The sequence below is a fragment of the Acipenser ruthenus genome, chromosome 11 (assembly GCF_902713425.1).
Source record: "Acipenser ruthenus chromosome 11, fAciRut3.2 maternal haplotype, whole genome shotgun sequence".
NCBI lineage: Eukaryota > Metazoa > Chordata > Actinopteri > Acipenseriformes > Acipenseridae > Acipenser > Acipenser ruthenus.
This window is the reverse complement of record NC_081199.1, coordinates 13,305,159-13,326,603: the sequence shown is the minus strand read 5'-3', so window position 1 is coordinate 13,326,603 and position 21,445 is coordinate 13,305,159. Positions and strand designations below refer to the sequence as shown.

Below are 21,445 nucleotides of genomic sequence, written 5' to 3'. Positions count from 1 at the left end.
GGCATCAAAAAGGTTGAGAAACACTGTCTTATGGAAAGAAAGTTGCCTTCTACACTGAGGTTAGCTGAACCTCTTGTCTACACTCCTCCTTTTCTCTCTCTGCTCCACCCCCTCTCTGTCTTCCTCCCCAGGTTTTTGTACGGTGATATATCACTGTGTGAACTGGGATACGCACAGTGATGCAGTTCCATTAGGTACTCGTACAAAAACCCTGGACACTTCTACAAACCGGCTTCACACTTTTCTTGGAATTGCACATCATTCTGGATTTGAGCAATGTTTCATTTACATTTTTGGGAATACACCATGTTTATTCTTTTGTACTCCTTATATTTTAAAGAACTTTACTTGGGCTGGATTATGAAACCTGCAACCCGAGATCTTCATGGGTATCCACCGTTAACTAAACAGACACGGGCATTATGATTGGAATATACCAGCATAGTGATTCTTTTAGATTCCATTTACACAAAGTGAAAATGTATAAAAGAAAAAATACATATTTGAGGGATAATAGAGCACACAGTACCAAGCTTATTCAAATTAGCTTGAAAACGGGTTTCCAGGCGCTTGTGTTAACTTGCTATTTTACCATACAATTTAAAATACGGTTCTTGCTATGGAATTTAACAAAGTGGAGCAGCGGATAAGCTTATCTTTGGAAGTGGGACCACTCTCACCGTGTTACCAAGTAAGTAATAACGATTCTGATTTGTAATATAATAAGTCCACATAGTCTGCAAATAAATATGTATTTGGATAAAACATGAATAAATCTCCCTAAAGAAGAGACATCCATGTCTGTAAATAACGCTAGTTCATCCATAACTTTACCTATTAGTGAAATTATTCAATTAAACAATAACATTTTGTAGTATAGTCACATGTAATGAAAGTAAATTATGCTACATAACATTTGATCACTTGAAATAGAAATGACTGAAAACAAAAGTTGGTATTTTTAACAGTGAATTTTGTCCATCTTAAATAATGAGCCACCACCTGCGTAATGGTTAGTGGTGATAGTTAATGTTTTATTATACTGGTGTTCTTGGGTTTCAGAAGGAGCCGGTTTTCTTTTATTTCACCTATTTGATTGTAATGAACTTGCATTCCCTTGCATTGTGTGCAAACAATGCATTAAATTCATCAGTGTTTGTTGTGAATTGTATTTGATTTTAATACTGCCATCAAGCATTGAAATTCTCAGTTAAAAACGTCACGTTTTTGTGTTGGTCGGTGCAGTTGGGTATGCTGGTACTGCTGGTACTTGGAAATTAACATTTGGAAATGGCAGCAAGCTCTTTGTTGAGCCCAGTAAGTAGAAATCATCTTGCTAGAGTTAATTCCTTGGTCATTTCAATGTGATGATAGTTGCCCCAAAATCAAGCTGTGAACAGCAGAGGAAATAAACGTGAAGTGATATGTTTTATACACATTAATGAGACACGGCTATTTCAGCAAAATAAATACAAATAAAAATAAAACAAAACAGCCTCCCAAAAGAACCTATTGAAGTGATTTGATGTGTGTTGCATCTTATTAAACAGTGGAGGGGAACAGCCTCCTGTTGTTTGTAAATTTTCTTATGTTCTTAACTAACACCAGTAACTTTGTTTACTGGCTATGATAGTCATTGTCTTCCAAGGAGCAGTGTTGCTTTGTAATGCATTATATTACAATATGCTCGGCTAGTTGTGCGCGCACCTTGTTGTATTGGTGTGCAGGATTGTGTGATGATGCAGCTAGAAAACTAACATTTGGAGGTGGCACGACTTTGAGTGTTGATCCAAGTAAGTGAACTCAATATTCTGTCCACACAGGGGATCTTATACAATTGAAAATCAATACCAAAATGTATGCCAGTGATTGAATTTAGTGGACTAAAATGATCTTAGATCAATATGTACAAAACTGTGCATATACATTAGCATGTTGTGCATAATGTTTTCAATGTTAACCACATTGTTGTCTTTTGTACAGAAATATTATTATTATTATTATTATTATTATTATTATTATTATTATTATTATTATTATTATTATTATTATTATTATTAATATTATTATTAAGTTACATTTGGGTCAGGGGAAAAAAGTCAGTCTACTACTAATTAAGCTTGTCTTAATCAGTTTTAAATTAAACCAGTTTCTATTTGACTGTAGCTGATTTGACCTTGTGCCGTGATGCAGTATCACAACACTTGAAAACAGAATGGAATACCATCAAACACGATGCAGTATTTATGAAATGGGTGGATTTGTATTTGGTTACAGTATTGTATTTGTTTACAGTTTGTGCAATGGATTTTGTTGTGTGTGCTGAGTATTATCATTGCAAAGTGTGGTAAAAGACTATTCTGTCTACAATTCAGTATATACACATTGATACAATACCAGATTTAAAATACTGTCCAATAAAAAAATAGAAATTTAAATATGCCTATAGTTCTATTCTGAAAGCAAATGACAATGTTATACACCTTTGCCATTACATGAGTTAAAAAGGCACTAGATCTGCAATCTAATCTGTTTTTGTCATACTACTTGGAAGGGTGATACACTAGTACATACAGCACTCTGCCATTGTTTTTTGGAAACGGTACAAAACTGTTTGTGGAACCAAGTAAGTTTCCTATCTTCCCTTGTAAATATCTATTACTGGTGTTAAAAAGTAATGTATGACACATCTTAATTGTTTCCACGCTCTTTACCAAACAAGCAGACTGTCTTATAGCAGTGGAACTCACAGTTGTGAATGGGTCGATCTGAATAGAAACTGGCATGGTGCTTTTGTACAATGCTTTAACATTGTGCTGGGTATGTTACTGGGAATGAGAAGTTGCTCTTTGGATCAGGGACAAAAGTCTTTGTACAACCGAGTAAGTTTCTCTTCATTAGTTGACCTTACCTCTTTTTAGTGGTTTTGCAGTGTGCTGTACAACATTTAGCCGGTAAACAGCTTAGCTGTCTGGCGATAGTTAGGTTCCTGACTTGTGTTTAGTCAGAGCTCCAAAACGGAGTTAGGTTTTGTTTTTTTTGGTTTGTTTATTTTTTTTATTAAAAATAGAGTGTAAGCGCTTTAAACTCAATTTTTAAAGGGGCAACGAACCAGAGCGAGTTGCAGCTCGTATAATATATATATATATATATATATATATATATATATACACACACTTTATTTGTAAGCCAAGTAAGTGTGCTTTCTCAATCATTATCCATCAGAATGCAGTATACACAATATAAGAGATGCTTGGGTATGCAGTATACACAATATCTAGTGCTGGAGTGAGACTTCTTTCTTTGGTTTGATCCTACATGTTCAACTGGAATGAATCAGACAATACAAAGCTGTGTGAGTTGTGGAGAGCATGCTTGTGTTTTTGTGTTCTTTTGTAATGACCAGTGATCGATGAGCCCCAGCTTTGGGAAAGTTCCAGAGCTGAAGAATCAAGTTAGTAGGATAAGTTTTCAGGGACACACAGCTGGTCATACTTCAACCGTTCGTAAAGAATAAATGTTTTAAAGACTTCAGTGAATAGTTTTTTGGTCGTTATTTCAACATAGTAAAACTGAATGCCACAAATTCTCAAAATGTTATAAAATATTATGACATGTTTTTAAGTGCATTATTAATAGTTCATAAACTCTCTTTGTCTTAGAGAATTGTTGGTTGGTTTGTATTGTTCTAAATTCATTCAGCCATGCAAATGCAGGCAAACTGCACAGTTTCTGTTTGTGCACACAGCATTGTGATAATAGTGATGAGTGGAAAACCAAACCCCTAGTCTTTGGTAGTGGGACAACTTTATCTGTGGAGCCCAGTAAGTGTGCATTCCTCATTGTCTCAAATGTGTACATTTTATTTAATTAGCTTTTGTGATTTCTGGACTCTTTATGACCCCACTGGTTATCTGCAGGGCACGTTTAGCAAAAAGAGTTGGACAAATCTGCAGCAAAGAATGTAAGCTGTTTTAATGGTTTGGTTTTCAATAGTATTGAGCCTTATGTTTAGAATAGTGACTTGTGACTCCTTTTTAATCCATTCTAGTCCAGGACCTTGTTGTTCCAGCCATGTCATAATGATTGAATTGAGAGGTCCTTGTTGCAATGTTTAATGACACATTGCAGTAATCAGACCTGGTTGTTGGAACGGAGTGAAAGAGCTACTGATTTAGTGCTTGAAAAGACACAGAGAGGAATACAATGTTAACAGACTGATAGATAACCTGAACATGAAGACACTGAAAGGAATGCAGTGTTAACAGATTTTAAAGTTGAAATGATCCATGAATGACAAATGTATAGTTTTCTGTATCAGTGTGATATACTGCTGATGATGTTTATATTAGAGCTTTATCGTTAGGCAGCAGGACAGCTGTATTTGTTAAATCAAGTAAGTAAATCAAGTAAGTATAAACATTTTAAAATGGAGAATACTGGAAAATATTGCGCCAAGCCCAGTGAAATCCTGGTATTTGAATATGTTCAGTCAGTCTTTTCAAGTTGAGTCATTGCCTTAGCTCAGCTAGTTTTTGCCATGGAACAGAAAGCAGTGTCAATTACAATGACCCCACCACACCATTGATATTTGGAAGCGGCACCAAGCTGTCTGTGCAGCCCGGTAAGTACACTTTCCACATTACAGTAGCCTGTATGTATCTTAAAGCTGATGCTTATTTGTTTATTTTAAATAGATCTTTTGTAATTGGAAATTCAACCCATTCAAATGCTGTATTAGTGTGCCCTTTTATAGTTATCTTAATGGAACAGAATTCTTAGACTTCAAGGTTCTTTTGTGTTCCTATGTGTTCTATGTGTTCTTTGGGTCAATAGAAGATTCTTTAAAAGGGGTTCAATGTGAACACAAAGAGTGATGAATGCAACAGTTAAGGGGTTCAGTTTTTAGAATTTAAATCCCAACACCCTAATATGGTTCTGTCGGATCAAATGGTTCTATTCATATTGATCTTTATATACAGAATATATGCAATTAATATGAAGTACAGTGTATAAAACATGCAAGTAGCTTTTTGTACTTTGAAATGTAATACAGATACAGATTCCATTAATCATGCTTGTAAGTGATATTATAACAAGTTATCAACACCTGTCAGTAGCTGCATGAGTGGACACTTGAAATCATCCCATAGGAATCTTGTTGTATTTGCTGTTATAATGGTGCACAGTTTGTGTACAGTGCTTGAGTGCTGTGAGGATATAGCACTCCACTGATATTTGGAGGTGGAACAGTGTTAACTGTGCAACCAAGTAAGATTCATTATGATTTATTAAACACTTGACAATTGACAGTAAATAACATGTTGGGCATGAAGTTGAACAAATGTGTCATGTAAGTAATTGATTTTTGATAAAAGTGGGTTTTCATTTTGCAACTGTGAGACCTACAAGTGTGATTGTTGACTGTCTGTATTGCTGTAGTGAGTAGTTTTTGTACAGTGTGTGTGTGTGTGTGAACTGTATTGCTGTAGTGAGTAGTTTTTATACAGTGTGTGAGTGTTGTGAGCTACGAGCAATTACCGTTGATATTTGGGAAGGGAACATCGTTGTTTGTGAACCCAAGTAAGTTTGTCTTGATTTATTAAAAACTTGACAATTAATACTTTATAGTCTAAAACAAGTTTAATACTCTTGTTGGATCTAGAAGGTTACCACAGTAATGTCTGCTAACCCTGTTGATTAGCAAAAAAAACAGTTCACACTGTCCCTAAACATACGTTTCCATTTTTGTGCAGATATCCTGTTATTGGGTCCTTTTAGAAGCCAGTATAAAGATAGCAATGCCAAGATTACAATGCAATCCTAGTCCTTTCATTAATACAAGTGGACTAGCAGAATTAAAATATAATCCTAAAGCTTTAATTAATACAAGTGGACTAGCAGAATTAAAATATAATCCTAAAGCTTTAATTAATACAAGTGGACTTGCATAATTAAAATATAATCCTAAAGCTTTAATACAAGTGGAATTGCATGATTACAATGCAATCCAAGTCCTTTTATTAATACAAGTGGAATTGGTAAGTATATTCATTACTGTTGTCTTGCAACAATTTCAGTGTTAATTCACTTGGAATTGTACAATAAAATCACTGAAATGTGGGAGAGGAACAAAGTTAGCCGTGTCACCAAGTAAGATTCATCTTTCTCTATTGTAATATATGTGCAATATATCAATACTTGATGAATGAAAGGTGCAGATTTGATTAGTGCAGTAGGTTGGGCTAGTCAGTATGTTGAACTGAGTGAGTGAAACAATGTAGGATTTTATTACATATGCATTCTTTATTTATTTATTTTGTTAAGTATACATTTTTTAAAACATGTATGCATGTGTTATAACAGTTTATTAATATTTGTATTTATAAAGTAAATACAATGTTTCTTATACTTATTTGAATGTTCTATAAAAATTGTATGACTGTAGCATGCTGTTCATCAATCCTTTATAACACATGTATAGATTTGTTGACTATATATAACAAATCCCTGGAGGAAGAACTGCCAGCATCTTTGAAGGCATTAGATGATGCATTCAAAACTGTACTTACTGTAGTTCATCAAAACTATGTGCGAGTTTTCAATTATTGTTGGGTTGAAGGTTAGAGAATACAAACAGGATGCCACCTGGGTAGAGTATTTGTTTCTGAACTAAACAGTTTCATTATACAGGTGTTTTCAAACCACAGCGCTGGTATTTGGCAGTGAGAACTGTGCTTATGAGCAAAGTGCATATTTACAGTTAATACATTCCCTAGATTGTATCGTTATTACTTGGAAATGCTGCATCCTCTAAATTGTATTTAATAATTTGCTGTGAACAACTATCTTATTAAACTTAGCCTGTGTTTGTTGTTTTGATATGATTAGTTACAGTAAGTTCCACTGATTGATACTGATATTTGGAAACGGGACATTGTAATTGTTCAACCAAGTCCAATTTCTCTTGATTTATTAAAACTATGATAAGGTATATTGGGTTATAAAACAAGTATAATATAGTATAACTGGCAAGATGGTACTACAGTAACTTTTTGTTTTTAAAAATCAACCCCCAAAAAAACTAAGTGAACATAATTCACTTAACAGAAAAAATGTGCTTTAACTCTCAACTTTGTGAAGCTTCAGTGGAGTAGACAGGGGCTTTGAGGAAAGTGTAAGACTATGGTAGACACTGTTCTGTGGAGTGCTGGCTTTGTGAAGTAGTTTTTGTAAAGTGCCTGTGTGCTGTGTACCATTGCTATTTGGGAAAGGAACGGTTTTAACTGTGCTACCAAGTAAGTTTTACATCAATTCTATTAAGACATGAAAAATATGGCAGGGCTGTCTAATATGTGTATAGCATCTGTATCAAATAGATACACGATTGATTATTTAAAACATTTGGCTGAAGCTGAAGTGTTTATTTGAGTTCTTTGCTTGATATTGTTATATCAGTAATATTTTCAAATGTTTGTCAGCACTTTTAAACCTTTTAAAATGCAAATGAAAAAACAACAACCTCAGACATGAAAATAAATACTATAATTAATTCCCAAGTCAAGATGATGTTTTTTTATAGTATTTAAATAGTAAATATGTTTAAATACTATGGAAGACTTCATGTTGAGTTAACATCTCAGAATTGCTCGTCCTCACATTTCATCCCTTGTCTATAGAGTGCTCCCTTGTTTTACTTTTGAATAATTCACTCATTTGGTTGAGTTGGCTGTGGAGGTGCTATACTGCAAAAGGGTCCTTCCCATTTCATTCTTCAGTGATTCATTATTTTATTATGCACAAGGCAGAAGTTTTGAGGGAGCATTTGATCTGAGCCTAGTTTTTGTAAAGTGCTGAGGTGATGTGTACTGGAGACAGCTCAGTGGCATTGGTATTTGGAAAAGGAACTCTGTTATCTGTGAAACCAAGTAAGGCACTGCTTATATACATAATTATAAAAAAAAAAATAACAGCATGAAATCAGCACCTGTTGATGTTACAAAACTAGAAATAAGCAACGATTCTCCATCCATGTGTCTTAAAATTAGAGTATTCATGCACACACACATTTAAATTGTGATTATTATTATTAGAGTGTGGTTATTGTAAGAGTAAAACTCCCAGGTTTTCTATAGAGAGCGTGGTTAATGCTGTAAAACTCCCAGGTTTTCTATAGAGAGCATGGTTATTGCTGTAAAACTCCCAGGTTTTCTATGGAGACCGTGGTTATTGCTGTAAAACTCCCAGGTTTTCTATAGAGAGCGTGGTTATTGCTGTAAAACTCCCAGGTTTTCTATAGAGAGCGTGGTTAATGCTGTAAAACTCCCAGGTTTTCTATAGAGAGCGTGGTTATTGCTGTAAAACTCCCAGGTTTTCTATAGAGAGCGTGGTTATTGTTGTAAAACTCCAAGGTTTTCTATAGAGAGCGTGGTTATTGCTGTAAAACTCCAAGGTTTTCTATAGAGAGCGTGGTTATTGCTGTAAAACTCCCAGGTTTTCTATAGAGAGTGTGGTTATTGCTGTAAAACTCCCACGTTTTCTACAGAGAGTGTGGTTATTGCTGTAAAACTCCCAGGTTTTCTATAGAGAGCGTGGTTATTGCTGTAAAACTCCAAGGTTTTCTATAGAGAGCATGGTTATTGCTGTAAAACTCCCACGTTTTCTACAGAGAGTGTGGTTATTGCTGTAAAACTCCCAGGTTTTCTATAGAGAGCGTGGTTATTGTTGTAAAACTCCAAGGTTTTCTATAGAGAGCGTGGTTATTGCTGTAAAACTCCAAGGTTTTCTATAGAGAGCGTGGTTATTGCTGTAAAACTCCCAGGTTTTCTATAGAGAGCGTGGTTATTGCTGTAAAACTCCAAGGTTTTCTATGGAGAGCGTGGTTATTGCTGTAAAACTCCCAGGTTTTCTGTGGAGAGTGTGGTTATTGTAAGGGAAGTGTATACTGTGCAAGTGTGGGGTATACAGCTCCTTTGATTATGGGCTATGGAACGAGACTCACTGTGAACCCAAGTAAGTGATTTAAAACCCAACATGACTGAAGTTTCAATTTGGTTTAAGAAGAGAACATGTTGGTGCAATCCTGATAACACTGCCATCTGTGAACATACAGTATTAGTATGCTTATAATCAATGCATTATGATTTGAAATAATACTATAGAATAGCAATACACATTTCAATACTGTTTTGCTATAATCTGCTATAAGAATGTTATTCTAGATGTAGAATATTGTATAGCTTGCTGTACGGTGCAAACTGAGATCCAGCTGAGGTCACTGGGAGTTGCTTCTTAAATAAGAATAATTAAACACTAGAGCTAATCTCAATGGTATGTCATTCCCATCGAATACAATTGATACAAACAGATTTCAATATCAGGGTCTATTATTTATTAGATATTTTTACATAGCCACATTTCAAGTACATTTGGTGTCCAATGTTATGAATAATTCTATGCATGTAATGTGTGTTTAGAAAGTGCACAGTTATAAAGCAGCATCCAGAAAACATTATAATCAATGTATAGCACACTGCAACAGTGTGAGAGCATGTTAATAACCTTATAATCAATGTATAATAGCACATTGCGAGAGTGTGAGAGCATGTTAATAACCTTATAATCAATGTATAATAGTACAATACGAGAGTGTGAGAGCATGGTGATAACATCTTTATGAACACTGACTTTGTTGTAGAACGTGGAACTTGTAAAACTCTGAAATATTAAAACGTACAGGTTTTCTGTTTAGAGCAGGGTTATTGTAAGGGGAGTGTATACTGTGCTGTTAGTAATGCATATCCACTGATCATGGGCAATGGAACAAAGCTCATTGTGAGTCCAAGTAAGTGATTTAAACAGAAAACTAGTAAAAGACAACACTAGTTTATAAGGTAATACTAGAAACAAATTCATGACTCGTGCTTTCATCAGTGTACTCCTCTTTAAATACATTAGAAATAGTACACATCTACCAATCTATAAAATAAACTATTAAGAGTGTTATAATTATTTATTTATAGTAACACAAAACTGGTTACAGTATATAATTAGGCAGTAATGAAGCATGCTTTAAAATGAACAGTGTTTGTATGATTATGGACAACACAGTGTTCATAAAACAATGACATGTTAAATGCATCACAAGCTGTGTGAGGGAGTAAAACTACAGTTACTTTAGTTAAAACAGGTAAAACTTATAATAAAGTCATGCAGACAATCTATTGCCTCTGTCAGTGTATTCAAATGACATTTTATTTGAAATAATTAATGTATTTACATACAGCTGTAATAAGCTGTTCCTTACTAGTTTTAGAAGTGATTTTCTTTTCTTTTAGAAACAAATGTGTCAATTTGAAGGTCTGTCTCTCTGAGTTAATTTAACATATGTCTCTGTCAGTGTTCAACTGAATCTTTACAAGAGACTGGTCCTGCTTTGTATTACCTGGGTAATAATTACTATACTTTAAAGAACAAGTTCAGATATTCTGTTAAAGTTAGGATTGAGACACGGGGAGGGGAATGACATGAAACACTAGAACATGACTTGCAATACTTTAGAACAATCCTAATTATTGCCCAGATAATATAAAGTGATACACTACCAAGGGACTGTTGTAACTCAGTGTTCAGATAATATAAAGTGATACACTACCAAGGGACTGTTGTAACTCAGTGTTCAGATAATATAAAGTGATACACTACCAAGGGACTGTTGTAACTCAGTGTTCAGATAATATAAAGTGATACACTAACAAGGGACTGTTGTAACTCGGTGTTCAGATAATATAAAGTGATACACTACCAAGGGACTGTTGTAACTCAGTGTTCAGATAATATAAAGTGATACACTACCAAGTGACTGTTGTAACTCAGTGTTTTGCTTTCACTAATTGTCCTTTTTGCTCATTTGTGTTTATTAACTATCTTAGCATAGTAAACATGGCTTGTGTTTTGATAATGGTGAGTTCATATATAGAAACCTACAATTCAAAGATATGATATGCAGTCTGATCTCACTTGTCTATGTTACGACAGTATTGAGTAAATACCTGTAAACCCATTTTAATGATATGATCACCTTTGAATTGACTTGGAAATCCACACAGAGGGTGACTTTACATGTATTTGTTTATAAATGAGTCACTAATCTATAGCGTATCAAATGAAACACATTTGTTAATGTTAGTAATCTAGTCAATATGCTATAAAAATGTATGGAGCACAGATCTGGCAGCACTGGTTGTCGCTGATAGTGGTGGTTCTTGCTGTTGAAGATACTCTTTCAAAATCCATACACAGCTTTGTGAACAGTTTAACAGTGTAAAGTCATTGCTCACCTGTGTAGAGGGTGGTTTATGTAAGGGAACAATATACTGTGCTGGAGGGGCTACAGATCCACTGATTATGGGCAATGGAACCAGGCTGACTGTGAACCCCAGTAAGTGATTTCAAACACCAAACTAGAGAACCACGTACCTGATGTGTGCCGTACAATAGACATGCTTGTATCACGGCACGTATCTGATTAGATATGAATGCTGAATATTATATACTGTAGACACTCTTGTAGCTTTGTGTGCTGTTGTTGATTGAGAGGACTCTCTGTGAACCCACAATAGACATGCTTGTATCATGGCAGGTATTTCGCTGAAATACAATTCTGGATTCACATTGAGGTTTTTGGCAGGAGAAGTAACACAGTTTGAGTGGATGTTGCTACACAATTAACCTTTGGAAGTGGAACTGAGTTGACTGTAAACCCCCGTAAGTTACTTGGTTTACAATGATCTGTAATGTTTACACAGTGTTTTTGTGCAGTGTTGACTCTAAACCCCCGTAAGTTACTTGGTTTACAATGATCTGTAATGTTTACACGGTGTTTGTGTGCAGTGTTGACTCTAAACCCCCGTAAGTTACTTGGTTTAAAATGATCTGTAATGTTTACACAGTGTTTGTGTGCATATAACTGACATGAACCCCTTTTCAATATAACATGCTTTGTTTGTTTTTCAGGCTTCATACTGCTAGGTGTTTTATTCCTCTCAGAACAGGCTGTCTGTGTTGATTAACATGCAGTATTGTTAGCTTACTTTTTCAGTAGGGACCCCAAGCCGAAATACGACCCCATCGGGATCAGGTTGGGGTTCATTGATATTTTTAGAAACACTAAATCTTTTTGTGTTCGGCTTGGGCTTGTCTTGCTTTACCTGAAGCCGATCTGAAAATGAAGATCCACTTTTGTACTTTTGAAATGTAAATAAACCATCAGATGGTTTGATCATTTTATTTAAAAGCATAGGCATGCAAAAGGCCTATATTTATTACCGCAGTAACGTTTTTGGTTTGTTTTCTTATTTCCAAAGTAGTCTAGTTTGACACATTTGGGTATACCCTGAGAATAATTCAAACTCAGATGGGTAATTCAAAGTAACCTCACTTTGGCATGAAGGGAAATATGTATTTATTTATTAATATTTTATGAAACTGAAGATGATCCTATATGAAGAGAAATTAAAGCTATCTTACTCAGAAAGGAACGCACTGTTTTGTATTTCATATGTTCATCCACAACTTTAAACACTTCACTATAAATCTTACATATAGCTATAAAAAAATTAAATACAAAAAAAACTGTGTACAATTCTATTAACAGCATGTTTATTTAGTTTTGATCCCTTCCTGTAAAAGTGAGACTAGTTGGAATTCTCCAGGGCACACCCAACAATTGTGTCAAACTATTTGGAAATAAAAAAAAAATAATAATAATAATAATAATAATATATATAGTAAGACAGCAGGGAGGGAGTTAAATCCTCCCTGCAGAAAAACATGTGCATAAGGCACATTTTGGGTTTGTTTTTGTTTAATTGTTTAATTCATTGTTTAATTATTTGATTGTTAATTATCCCCTGCACCTGGTGGTAATTAAAAATTAGAACCAGGTGCAGGGTATTTAAGAGAGGCAGTCAGTCTACTCAGGGCTGAAGAGTGTAGAAACCCGACTGTGCTGGTGTGTGGGTACAGCCGTAATAAAAAAGAAAAGGTAGTCTAGAGCCTTTTGGTGTGTGTTGTTTTGTTTATTTTGTTACAGGTAAACAGCTTAGCTGTCCGGTCTTTTAGTTTAGGTTCCTGTTTTTGTTTAGTTAGTGCTCAAAGAGAGCTAGGTGTTTGTTTTGTGTAATTTTGTTTTTGTGTTGTTTATTAAAAATAGAGCAACCGCACTTTCTAAAATCCATTTGTGTGTGTTTGGTCAGTGTTTTAAAGGGGCAATGAACCACGGAGAGGTGTGATTGTATTACAATATATATATATATATATATATATATATATATATATATATATATATATATATATATATATATATGAGAAATTGACAACTCCTACACTAAAGCACCCCTTGACAAAAATACATCCATCCATGTTAATGCTGTGTTCTAAAAACAATACTAGGTCGTTATATGAAACTGCATTATCATTATATAACACTTCTAATAACACATTCATAGACAGACGGTTATCAACAAATCCTTAAAATAAAGAACAATTTTATACAAGATGAAAAATATAATTTTTTTGGATAATATATTCACTTGTTAGTATGATTTCTACACAATTTCTACAGTTGCCCTCGATGAATCATTTGTCACTTAATTCAAATCCTGTCAGGATATGCAGTTTGATTTTTATTAGTGCATTTACAGACCAACCTGGAAGACAGTAGATTCACCAGTGCTGTAAGATCGTACAATAAAATCAGAATGGATAGTTCTAATAACTTGATATTAATAGTAATTTACCAATAGTTTCCACTGCTGAGGAGACCTAGAAATACATTACTGAATTGTTTTGGTTATTTTGTGAAATGAAATCAGCATTAAAACCCATAGAGGTTAGGGAGGGGCTACAGCTTTAGTCTTTCTGTTACTGACAGTTCTATACATCTGGTAGATCCCTGTGACAGTCCTTGATAAAGCTCCTTCAATGGGCTGATAATTCGAGTGGTTGGTGCTAATGACTCATTAACATTCCTGGAACTTTCTTTTCTCTTCAGCAAAAGATACAAAACCCAGTAAACCTTCCCTGTCTGTATTCACCCCTCCAAAGAAAGGGGATCCAGCAGCATGTGTGGCCACTGGATTCTTTCCAAATGATGTGAACATTTCCATGAGTGTTGGTCACGGAGCCCCAAAAGTTACAGCCTCGATTGATAAAGCTGTGCTGTCCATGACTGATAAAACCTACAACTTTGCTGCCTTCTTGACTGTCGATGAGGGAAACGATCAGGAAGTCACGTGTAAAGCAAATGAAAAGATAAAAAAATCCATCAAGAACGATAAATCAGCTGATGAACCAGGTAAAATACCTTGACATGATGTCCGTCTAACCATCCACAAATAGACATGGACAGTAGGACAGTAGTATCTCTAATCAGATTTACGTCACCTGTAACGCTATAATGAATGGTTCAAACACAGATGCATTCAGATACTGCACACCTCTTTATGTGCCGGCCATTTGAATACACTCTGTGATGTCCATGTCATTCTTTCTGATTCCAGGCTTCTCTTCCTTAGATACTGGTAGTCAATGTGTCAAATTCAAGAACACAGCAGTTCAATTGTAGCAATGGTCAACCATAACACATTGAAATAAGAAACAGTAAACTGTTGCTTTTGCATTTCATCCCTACAATAAGGGAGTAAATGGAGACCATGCCACTAAACGTATTTGTGTTGTATTCATTCCAGCTCCTATGTCCCCTGCCCTAAACTGTACAACAAATGGCACATCCACTGATGGCGTGACTATTGGTAATTTTCTTATTCATTTTTTGTGTATCAAATTATTTTGTTGCTTAAATACCAAAATGTACTAAACAGAATATTTCTATCCAACAAGGTCCATAAAGATCAAGTCCCTTATATTTTTAAATAATGATTGCATATCTTTGTAGTCTTGTTGAAATGTACATTTCTAAACATGTGATATGTGAAAGTGATGGCAATGGTCCCTCGTGTTTTACTCTTCACTGCTCGTTTATACCTATATAATGTGCAAAGTTTGAGGGGATTACAAAATAATAGCCTCTAGACATCTGTGTCTCCCCAAACAATCTTTCTGCAATGAATGAACACATCTGTGCTATCAAATGTTCATCATTGTTTCTTTAGTAGTGTTTATCTGGTCAAGAACCAATCAGTGGTGTTCAGAGTTGACGGTTATCAAAATAAATAAAGAATATTGACACCTGCATAATTCCTATGTTCTTAACGACATCACCTTAACGGCCTACCTCTACTACCATGTTCAGTATTTCCAAACCACTCAAACAATTATTTCAGTCAGGTGCGTGACATTGAAACGTATTACCTAATGCTGTCATCCAGACCCTCAAAATACTCAATCCGAATTATAAGATAAAACTGGAAGTCAATAAAAAAGATATATATTCTTCTGTGAATACTGATTAGAGGACTGGCAGAAACATTTATTGTCTTACAGTTTTACCTTAGCTAATGTTGTCCTATTTTGTTATTTACTAAATGGCTGATAATAGCACTGTATGTTACACAATGCAGCCTTTGCACTATTTTTACAGGTACAAGTGAGAGACAACCAAAAATGTAATATTAATTCTGTATGTGCAGAAATAAACTTGTTTATAGCCACATTCCTTTTTCTTTCCATGTCTTTAGCCCTCTAATTTTGCTAATTTTAAAGTTTCCTACTTTTCCTACCTTTCGTCTTTATAATATTTTTGTTCCGTTTATATGTGAGCACCATCTTTAAATATTTTAATAATTATCATAACTCATAATGCAAACAACATACTGAAGACTGAATGTCACAATAAGAACTGGTAGGAAAAATAACCTTCAAATGAACAACATTGCACAAGTGGGCCTCCTAATAAATAACACAAGCAAGTTGAAATGCAGTGTGTGTTTAAGAGCTGAGTTTGCTATTCCAGCTATTAGAAAATAGTTTTGTTCAAACAGGCTTGTTTCTCTGACCCATGGCGAAGTGTATTTAATCACTGCATTAATCTCATTCGTATTCTTATTCACAGAAAGCATACATCTCAATTTCAAGTCCCTGACTCTGCAAGGTTTGAGAGTGATGTTTGTTAAAACTGTGGCCTTCAATTTTCTGATGACGGTCCGAGCCTTGATGTTCTGAGTAAGTAAAGATGGTCTTCTAAAATTTGTCAAATAATTGTATAAATATTACTTTACTCACAAATTGACTGCAGTTGATACAGAACACTGTAGCTAGAAAACTCCCTCACACTAAAACTGGTTACCACATTACTCCAGTTCTGAGGTCCCTGTTAAGTTTCATATTAATTTCATAGTTTTACTTCTGTCTTCTCAGACCTGCTTACCTGAGTGAGCGTCTTACTCCACAAGTCACTGCCACTGCAGATCTTTTAATAGTCCCTAGAGAATCACACAGCTTTACAATCAGGAGCACAGAGACACTTGAGATTTTTAAAGTTAGACTGCTCAGACTTTTGCTTCCATTTACTTAAATGTGTTTTGTGAACTGTTCTGGGAAGCCTGTGCTTGAAGTGTAATTGGTATGGTGTGGTACAAATATATTGAAGAGAACGCTGCAGCTGAAGAATCAAAGAAACGGTTATTTGTAAAGCTGCCATTGCATGTATGCACAGACGCATGTGCTCTCCCGGTGGTGTTGCACTGCATTCTAAACTCAACAAACGCCTGATGACCTTAGACTATTCAAGCAGACGTTCAAGGAAGTTTCAGGGCACAAAGGTTCAGGAAACTCTGCCATTTCACAACGTTGTCCATACAATCCTCTCACAATGTTGCTAAGGTTAAACAGCTACGGAATTCCTATTGGATGGAACTTTATAAAGATTATTATTCTATACATACGTCTCATAGTGAACCCTCTTACCTGCTAGCATGGGATTAAAATCTGCTCCAGCCATATGCAAACACAGATACATACGGGCTCATAGTGAACCCTCTTACATGCTAGCATGGGATTACAATCTACTCCAGCCATATGCAAACACAGATACATACAGGCGCAGAGTGAACCCTCTTACATGCTAGCATGGGATGATTGACATTTACTCCAGCCATATGCAAACATAGTTTGTAAAATATTCTATCTAATGTCTAAAAAGTAAATAGATGGGGGTGAATTACATTTGTTTTGGGATTATACAATATTTGTATATTATTATTATTATTTGTATTATTGCTCTGTGTTGTACAATACGATATGTTCAAGATTATTAATGATTCTGCATTTTGGTTCTAGTGTCTGGGACTGAGATACAGATGACCGGAAAGCACAGAGGGAGCTGTTGGAAATTGAAATCACTTTGAAATTGCATTGCTTCTAGTTATGCTTTTGAAAAATATTTGCAAGTTAGGTTGCTTGGGTGTAAAATTTGAAGTAAAAAATGCTTTAACAGAGAAATAATGTGTTTTATTAACTTATCCTATTAGTTTTTTGGTTAAAGCTTGTGGCTATAAGATTTGCTGCAATAGAAAGTTTGTCTTAATTTTTGTTACTAATAATAATAATAATAATAATAATAATAATAATAATAATAATAATAATAATATGGTCCATTTTGTTAACCGGGCAATAATTACTAGTAAGAATGATTGCTATGGGATACAATCTTTAACATTTACTACTGGGAAGCAAAGAAAATTGAAGGTACAAACTCTCATGAAAACCATTATATTTTATATACACTTTTATAGTTTTCTTTTCTATTAAGTTCAACAATAGCTTTTTAATAGTATCATTAAATACATGTTTGTAGTATTATATATTTATTTTCAAATAATGTTGAATAAGAAAGGTAAAACTGAAAGCGATTAGATATTTTAGTTCCATTAAATAATATTGCTGAATACTTGTTTAATTTAAAATATGTTTTTGTTTTAGTATTTTAGATGCATATTTTATTACAGCTCTAAACACGTCTTTGACAAGACTAAATGCTTATTATAGCAATGAATGCTTCAATAAAGTGCATGAAACAACACTGTGTATTTTGCTTGTATTCATAGCAGGTAATTAATCACACTTTTATAATATATTATTTTTAACTTCATTTTAAAAGTCATATAAGTAATATAACTGAAGGTCTCTTAAACACCAGCATGTTCTTGATTTGTAATATCAAGGAGGAATTGTCTTATTGTTGGATTTGGGGATGAGTACTCGGGGTCAGCACTTATATTTCCTCCTGGTTTCACAGCTTCAGCAGCAGACACAGTGTCTGCAGTGTAATGTGTAGAACTTTCATCGCTGTTGATTTGATGGGCCAAAATCAGCCAGAAATATCAGATCGAAGGAAACTAAAAATGTTTCATTATGTTGACAGTTTAAATGACATAAACAGATTTAAAAGCAGTTTCAGCAAATTACATTTATTCGTGTCAACTGTCTGAATACGTTTTGTTGCTCATGTATAAGGTATTGTATGAAGTACTTTAAACACTTTTCATGTATTATTTGTTTTAGTTTTCATGCTAAAGGTTTCCGGAAAGTACCGATTGCTATTCATATGAAGTTTTTATTATTTTTTTAGTCACTTGCAATGATCCAGGAAACACGTCTGCAGAGTAGCTTTATGGTCTCTGATAACAATCTCTGAGCTGCTTTTGGTCACAGTGACAGGAAAGCATACGTTGCTCTCGTGGTTTCTGAACGGTGGGTGTGAAGCTGCAGTTACACCGCAGTGGTACCAATGACATTTCCATCTGACGCTTTTATTATTCATATTCATAGTGGTTAGGGCTTCTTTTTCTAATACCATACTGCACATTTAATACAAAACCATTTGCACACTTAGGTGTTGAAAGACATTTTTGGATCATAGTGTAAAAGGTTGACAATAAAAAAAAAAAAAAAACTCCTTAAATATACAGTGGTGTAAAACATATTGACACCCCCTAATAATTTTAATAGCATGTAATAAATCCATGCTACTCTGGTTAATCTTTTTTATGCTGGGTATTAAAATATAAAACACAGCATGTGGAGAGAAAACATTCTTCAAGTACTGCGCTGCTAAAACTGATCTGTTGAGATATCCCAATAGCTATGCCCCAGACTTATGCAAAAATAAAAACGTGTGCATTCAAAGAGAGGTAATCTAACTGAACAAAGCTTTGGACCAAGATACACTGAAGTGTGCATTCAAGGAGAGGTATTCTAACTGAACAAAGACACATTGAAGTGGTGCCAGTACTTATGATCCATACTGGTCTTTCATAAACATATTATTGTTTTGTAACCATGGGGGTGGAGAAAGGGTTTTTGCCAGCTTGCTATTTAAACCCTAGCTCAAACACTTCAGCCTGACTGTGCCCCTCCTCCATCCTCCCCTCTGTGAGTTCAAACACTTCACCCTGTCTGTGCCACTTTGCTCCTCCATTCTTCCCTCGGCAAGTTTTGCAGATTCCTCTGGGGGAAGTGAAGCTCGCTTTTCAGCCTTGGTGACCCTGCAGCACCGGCTTCACCTCCTCAGTGACCACTGGCCAAAAACAGACAACCAATACACAAGCGCAGACCAAACTGTTCCCATCAGACCATGCTCCTGTCTGGGGAATCTTTATTTTTTTAATCCCTTTTAGTTGATATGGCTAAATGTAAAATGCAAACCATGTTTGGGTGAGTTAATGGAATCCCTCTGTGCATGCTGTTTACTGCATACAAGCCCTGCTTAAACAAATTGTATGGGATTGTGATTGGTCTACATTATAAAAGATAGAATCAGATGCATGTAAAGTAAACAGAATTTATGAATAGGGGACTGTAGGCGGTACAGGAACGGAGTACCGGTAAGTGACAGAAGAAAACAAACAGAGTCCAGGTACAGAGATCACACACACTGTATTGAGTTATTTACAAACAAAGGAAAAACAAAGGGTTTGGGATGGAAGTGAGAGCCGGTCCAGAGACAGACGGGTAAGGCACTGGTTCAACATGATCATGAGTATTGCTTTTCAGTCCTGGTCGCCCGGACTCCTTGAATTGAAATCCTGGTTACAGGAAAAAACACAAGTTAGGTACTGGTCACACTTCATTCCTTCTAAACACCTTCACCCTGTCACAGGGACAATAAAAATAAAAAAAGACATAGTACATATTTTAAAGGCATCAAACTAAGATAGATTGATATTGTAGCATTTGCATGGAAATGAAGGAGGCTCACACAGGATTTGCAGCAAGTGATGGTTTATTAAGCCGGGACTACACCGGGTAGGTACAAGCAACTGCTTTACCAGCCAGTGGTACAACTACAGCCAAGCAGCATAGTGCTACTCACACTGTGACAACTCAGAAAAGAAATGAAAAGAAAGTCCATAAACACTGTTTCAGCCGCGTGCTACAGCCACAGTGCGGTCTCTTGTTTCTGTCTCTTTTATCCTGCTTCTGTCATGCCAGCTTGTCTCTCTGACTCACCAGCAGCAGCCCGCTCCTTATCCCTGCATCCAGGCCATGCCCCCGGTGCACCAGCCACCAATCCCAAGCAGACACGACTTCCTGCTCTCAATCCCTGATGGTTGCAACTTCTTGTCCCTCAGGCTGAGGGCATTACACCCTGGAGGTAACAATAGTCTTCCCTTGGGCATTTCATTTTCCACGATGGATGAGTCTGCAGTACATATTTAATATATGTGTTCAAATATAGCTGATACAGCACACGTAAATAAATATTGACTTATATATTTTGCTTAGAAAGTCAGAAAACAGTGACAGTGACGTTTGAATCACCATTTTACACAGATTGTGGTTGCTTTTACGATGAGAAATAATGCGATATTTCTATTTTTTTTATAATAACATAATGCTTTTATTGTGTAATACAGAATTACAATAGATTGTGTGATATTTTCTCTTTTTATATGAACTTGGGCTATATATAATATGACTATGACTAAATGAGGTCTCAATCCTAAAATCCTAGGTGATGCACATCTTTTAGTCATCGCTGTATATAGGTATATAATAGGCCCATATGAATGTACGTGTATGTGTATGGGCTGTTGTTGGGCCGGTTGTCACATCAACTGACCCCAAACATTAAGTGACAACCTGCCTCAGCCAGGCATTACAAAATCATGGATTTCTAGCAGTCCCATGTCTTGTTCCATTGGTTTTGCTCATACACCATAAATAGCTCATATTGGGCTCTATTCAACATGATACTCACGTCAAACAAAACTCAATACTACTAAGTGCTAGAACATGAACAAGATCTCAGTTTTACTTACAGTATGAAAGAACATGAAAAGATATGCTAACTCTTATAAATGATGGCATAGAGTTGACTTCAGGACAACTAAACACACCTCTCAGTGTTAGTACTGTAGAAGACAGTGAGTTGGTTTATATAGTAGCATAGCAACCAGTGAACCGGCAGTGCTAAAGGGGAGAG

The 21,445-nt window shown here is 35.4% G+C and overlaps 2 protein-coding genes across 4 annotated transcripts in view; both read left to right on the top strand.

Annotated features, from left to right (window-relative positions):
- LOC117426406 (T cell receptor alpha chain MC.7.G5-like) overlaps window positions 1-21,445 on the top strand; it is a 160,499-nt gene that overhangs the window by 39,324 nt on the left and 99,730 nt on the right. The window lies entirely within an intron of this gene.
- On the top strand, window positions 174-18,030 carry LOC117426405 (T cell receptor delta constant). 3 transcript variants are annotated; one of them, XR_009330519.1, is made up of 5 exons: window positions 174-691; window positions 14,054-14,356; window positions 14,751-14,813; window positions 16,073-16,182; window positions 17,299-18,030. XR_009330519.1 is itself a non-coding variant. In XM_059033389.1 (5 exons), exons 1-4 carry the CDS (start codon window positions 1,667-1,669, stop codon window positions 16,180-16,182), a joined length of 603 nt encoding a protein of 200 aa, XP_058889372.1. In that variant the 5' UTR covers window positions 1,652-1,666; the 3' UTR covers window positions 17,299-18,030. The 3 variants fall into 3 exon arrangements, 1 of the variants encoding a protein (XP_058889372.1); XM_059033389.1 differs by lacking the exon at window positions 174-691 and adding an exon at window positions 1,652-1,793; XR_009330520.1 differs by lacking the exon at window positions 174-691 and adding an exon at window positions 4,442-4,624.

Bases quoted from the DNA above. Each gene is read 5' to 3' on its own strand.
- LOC117426405 (XM_059033389.1), top strand. From the start codon at position 1,667: ATGCATTATATTACAATATGCTCGGCTAGTTGTGCGCGCACCTTGTTG. The intron at 14,357-14,750 runs GTAAAATACCTT...TATTCATTCCAG, and splicing joins TAAATCAGCTGATGAACCAG to CTCCTATGTCCCCTGCCCTA. The intron at 14,814-16,072 runs GTAATTTTCTTA...TCTTATTCACAG, and splicing joins CACTGATGGCGTGACTATTG to AAAGCATACATCTCAATTTC.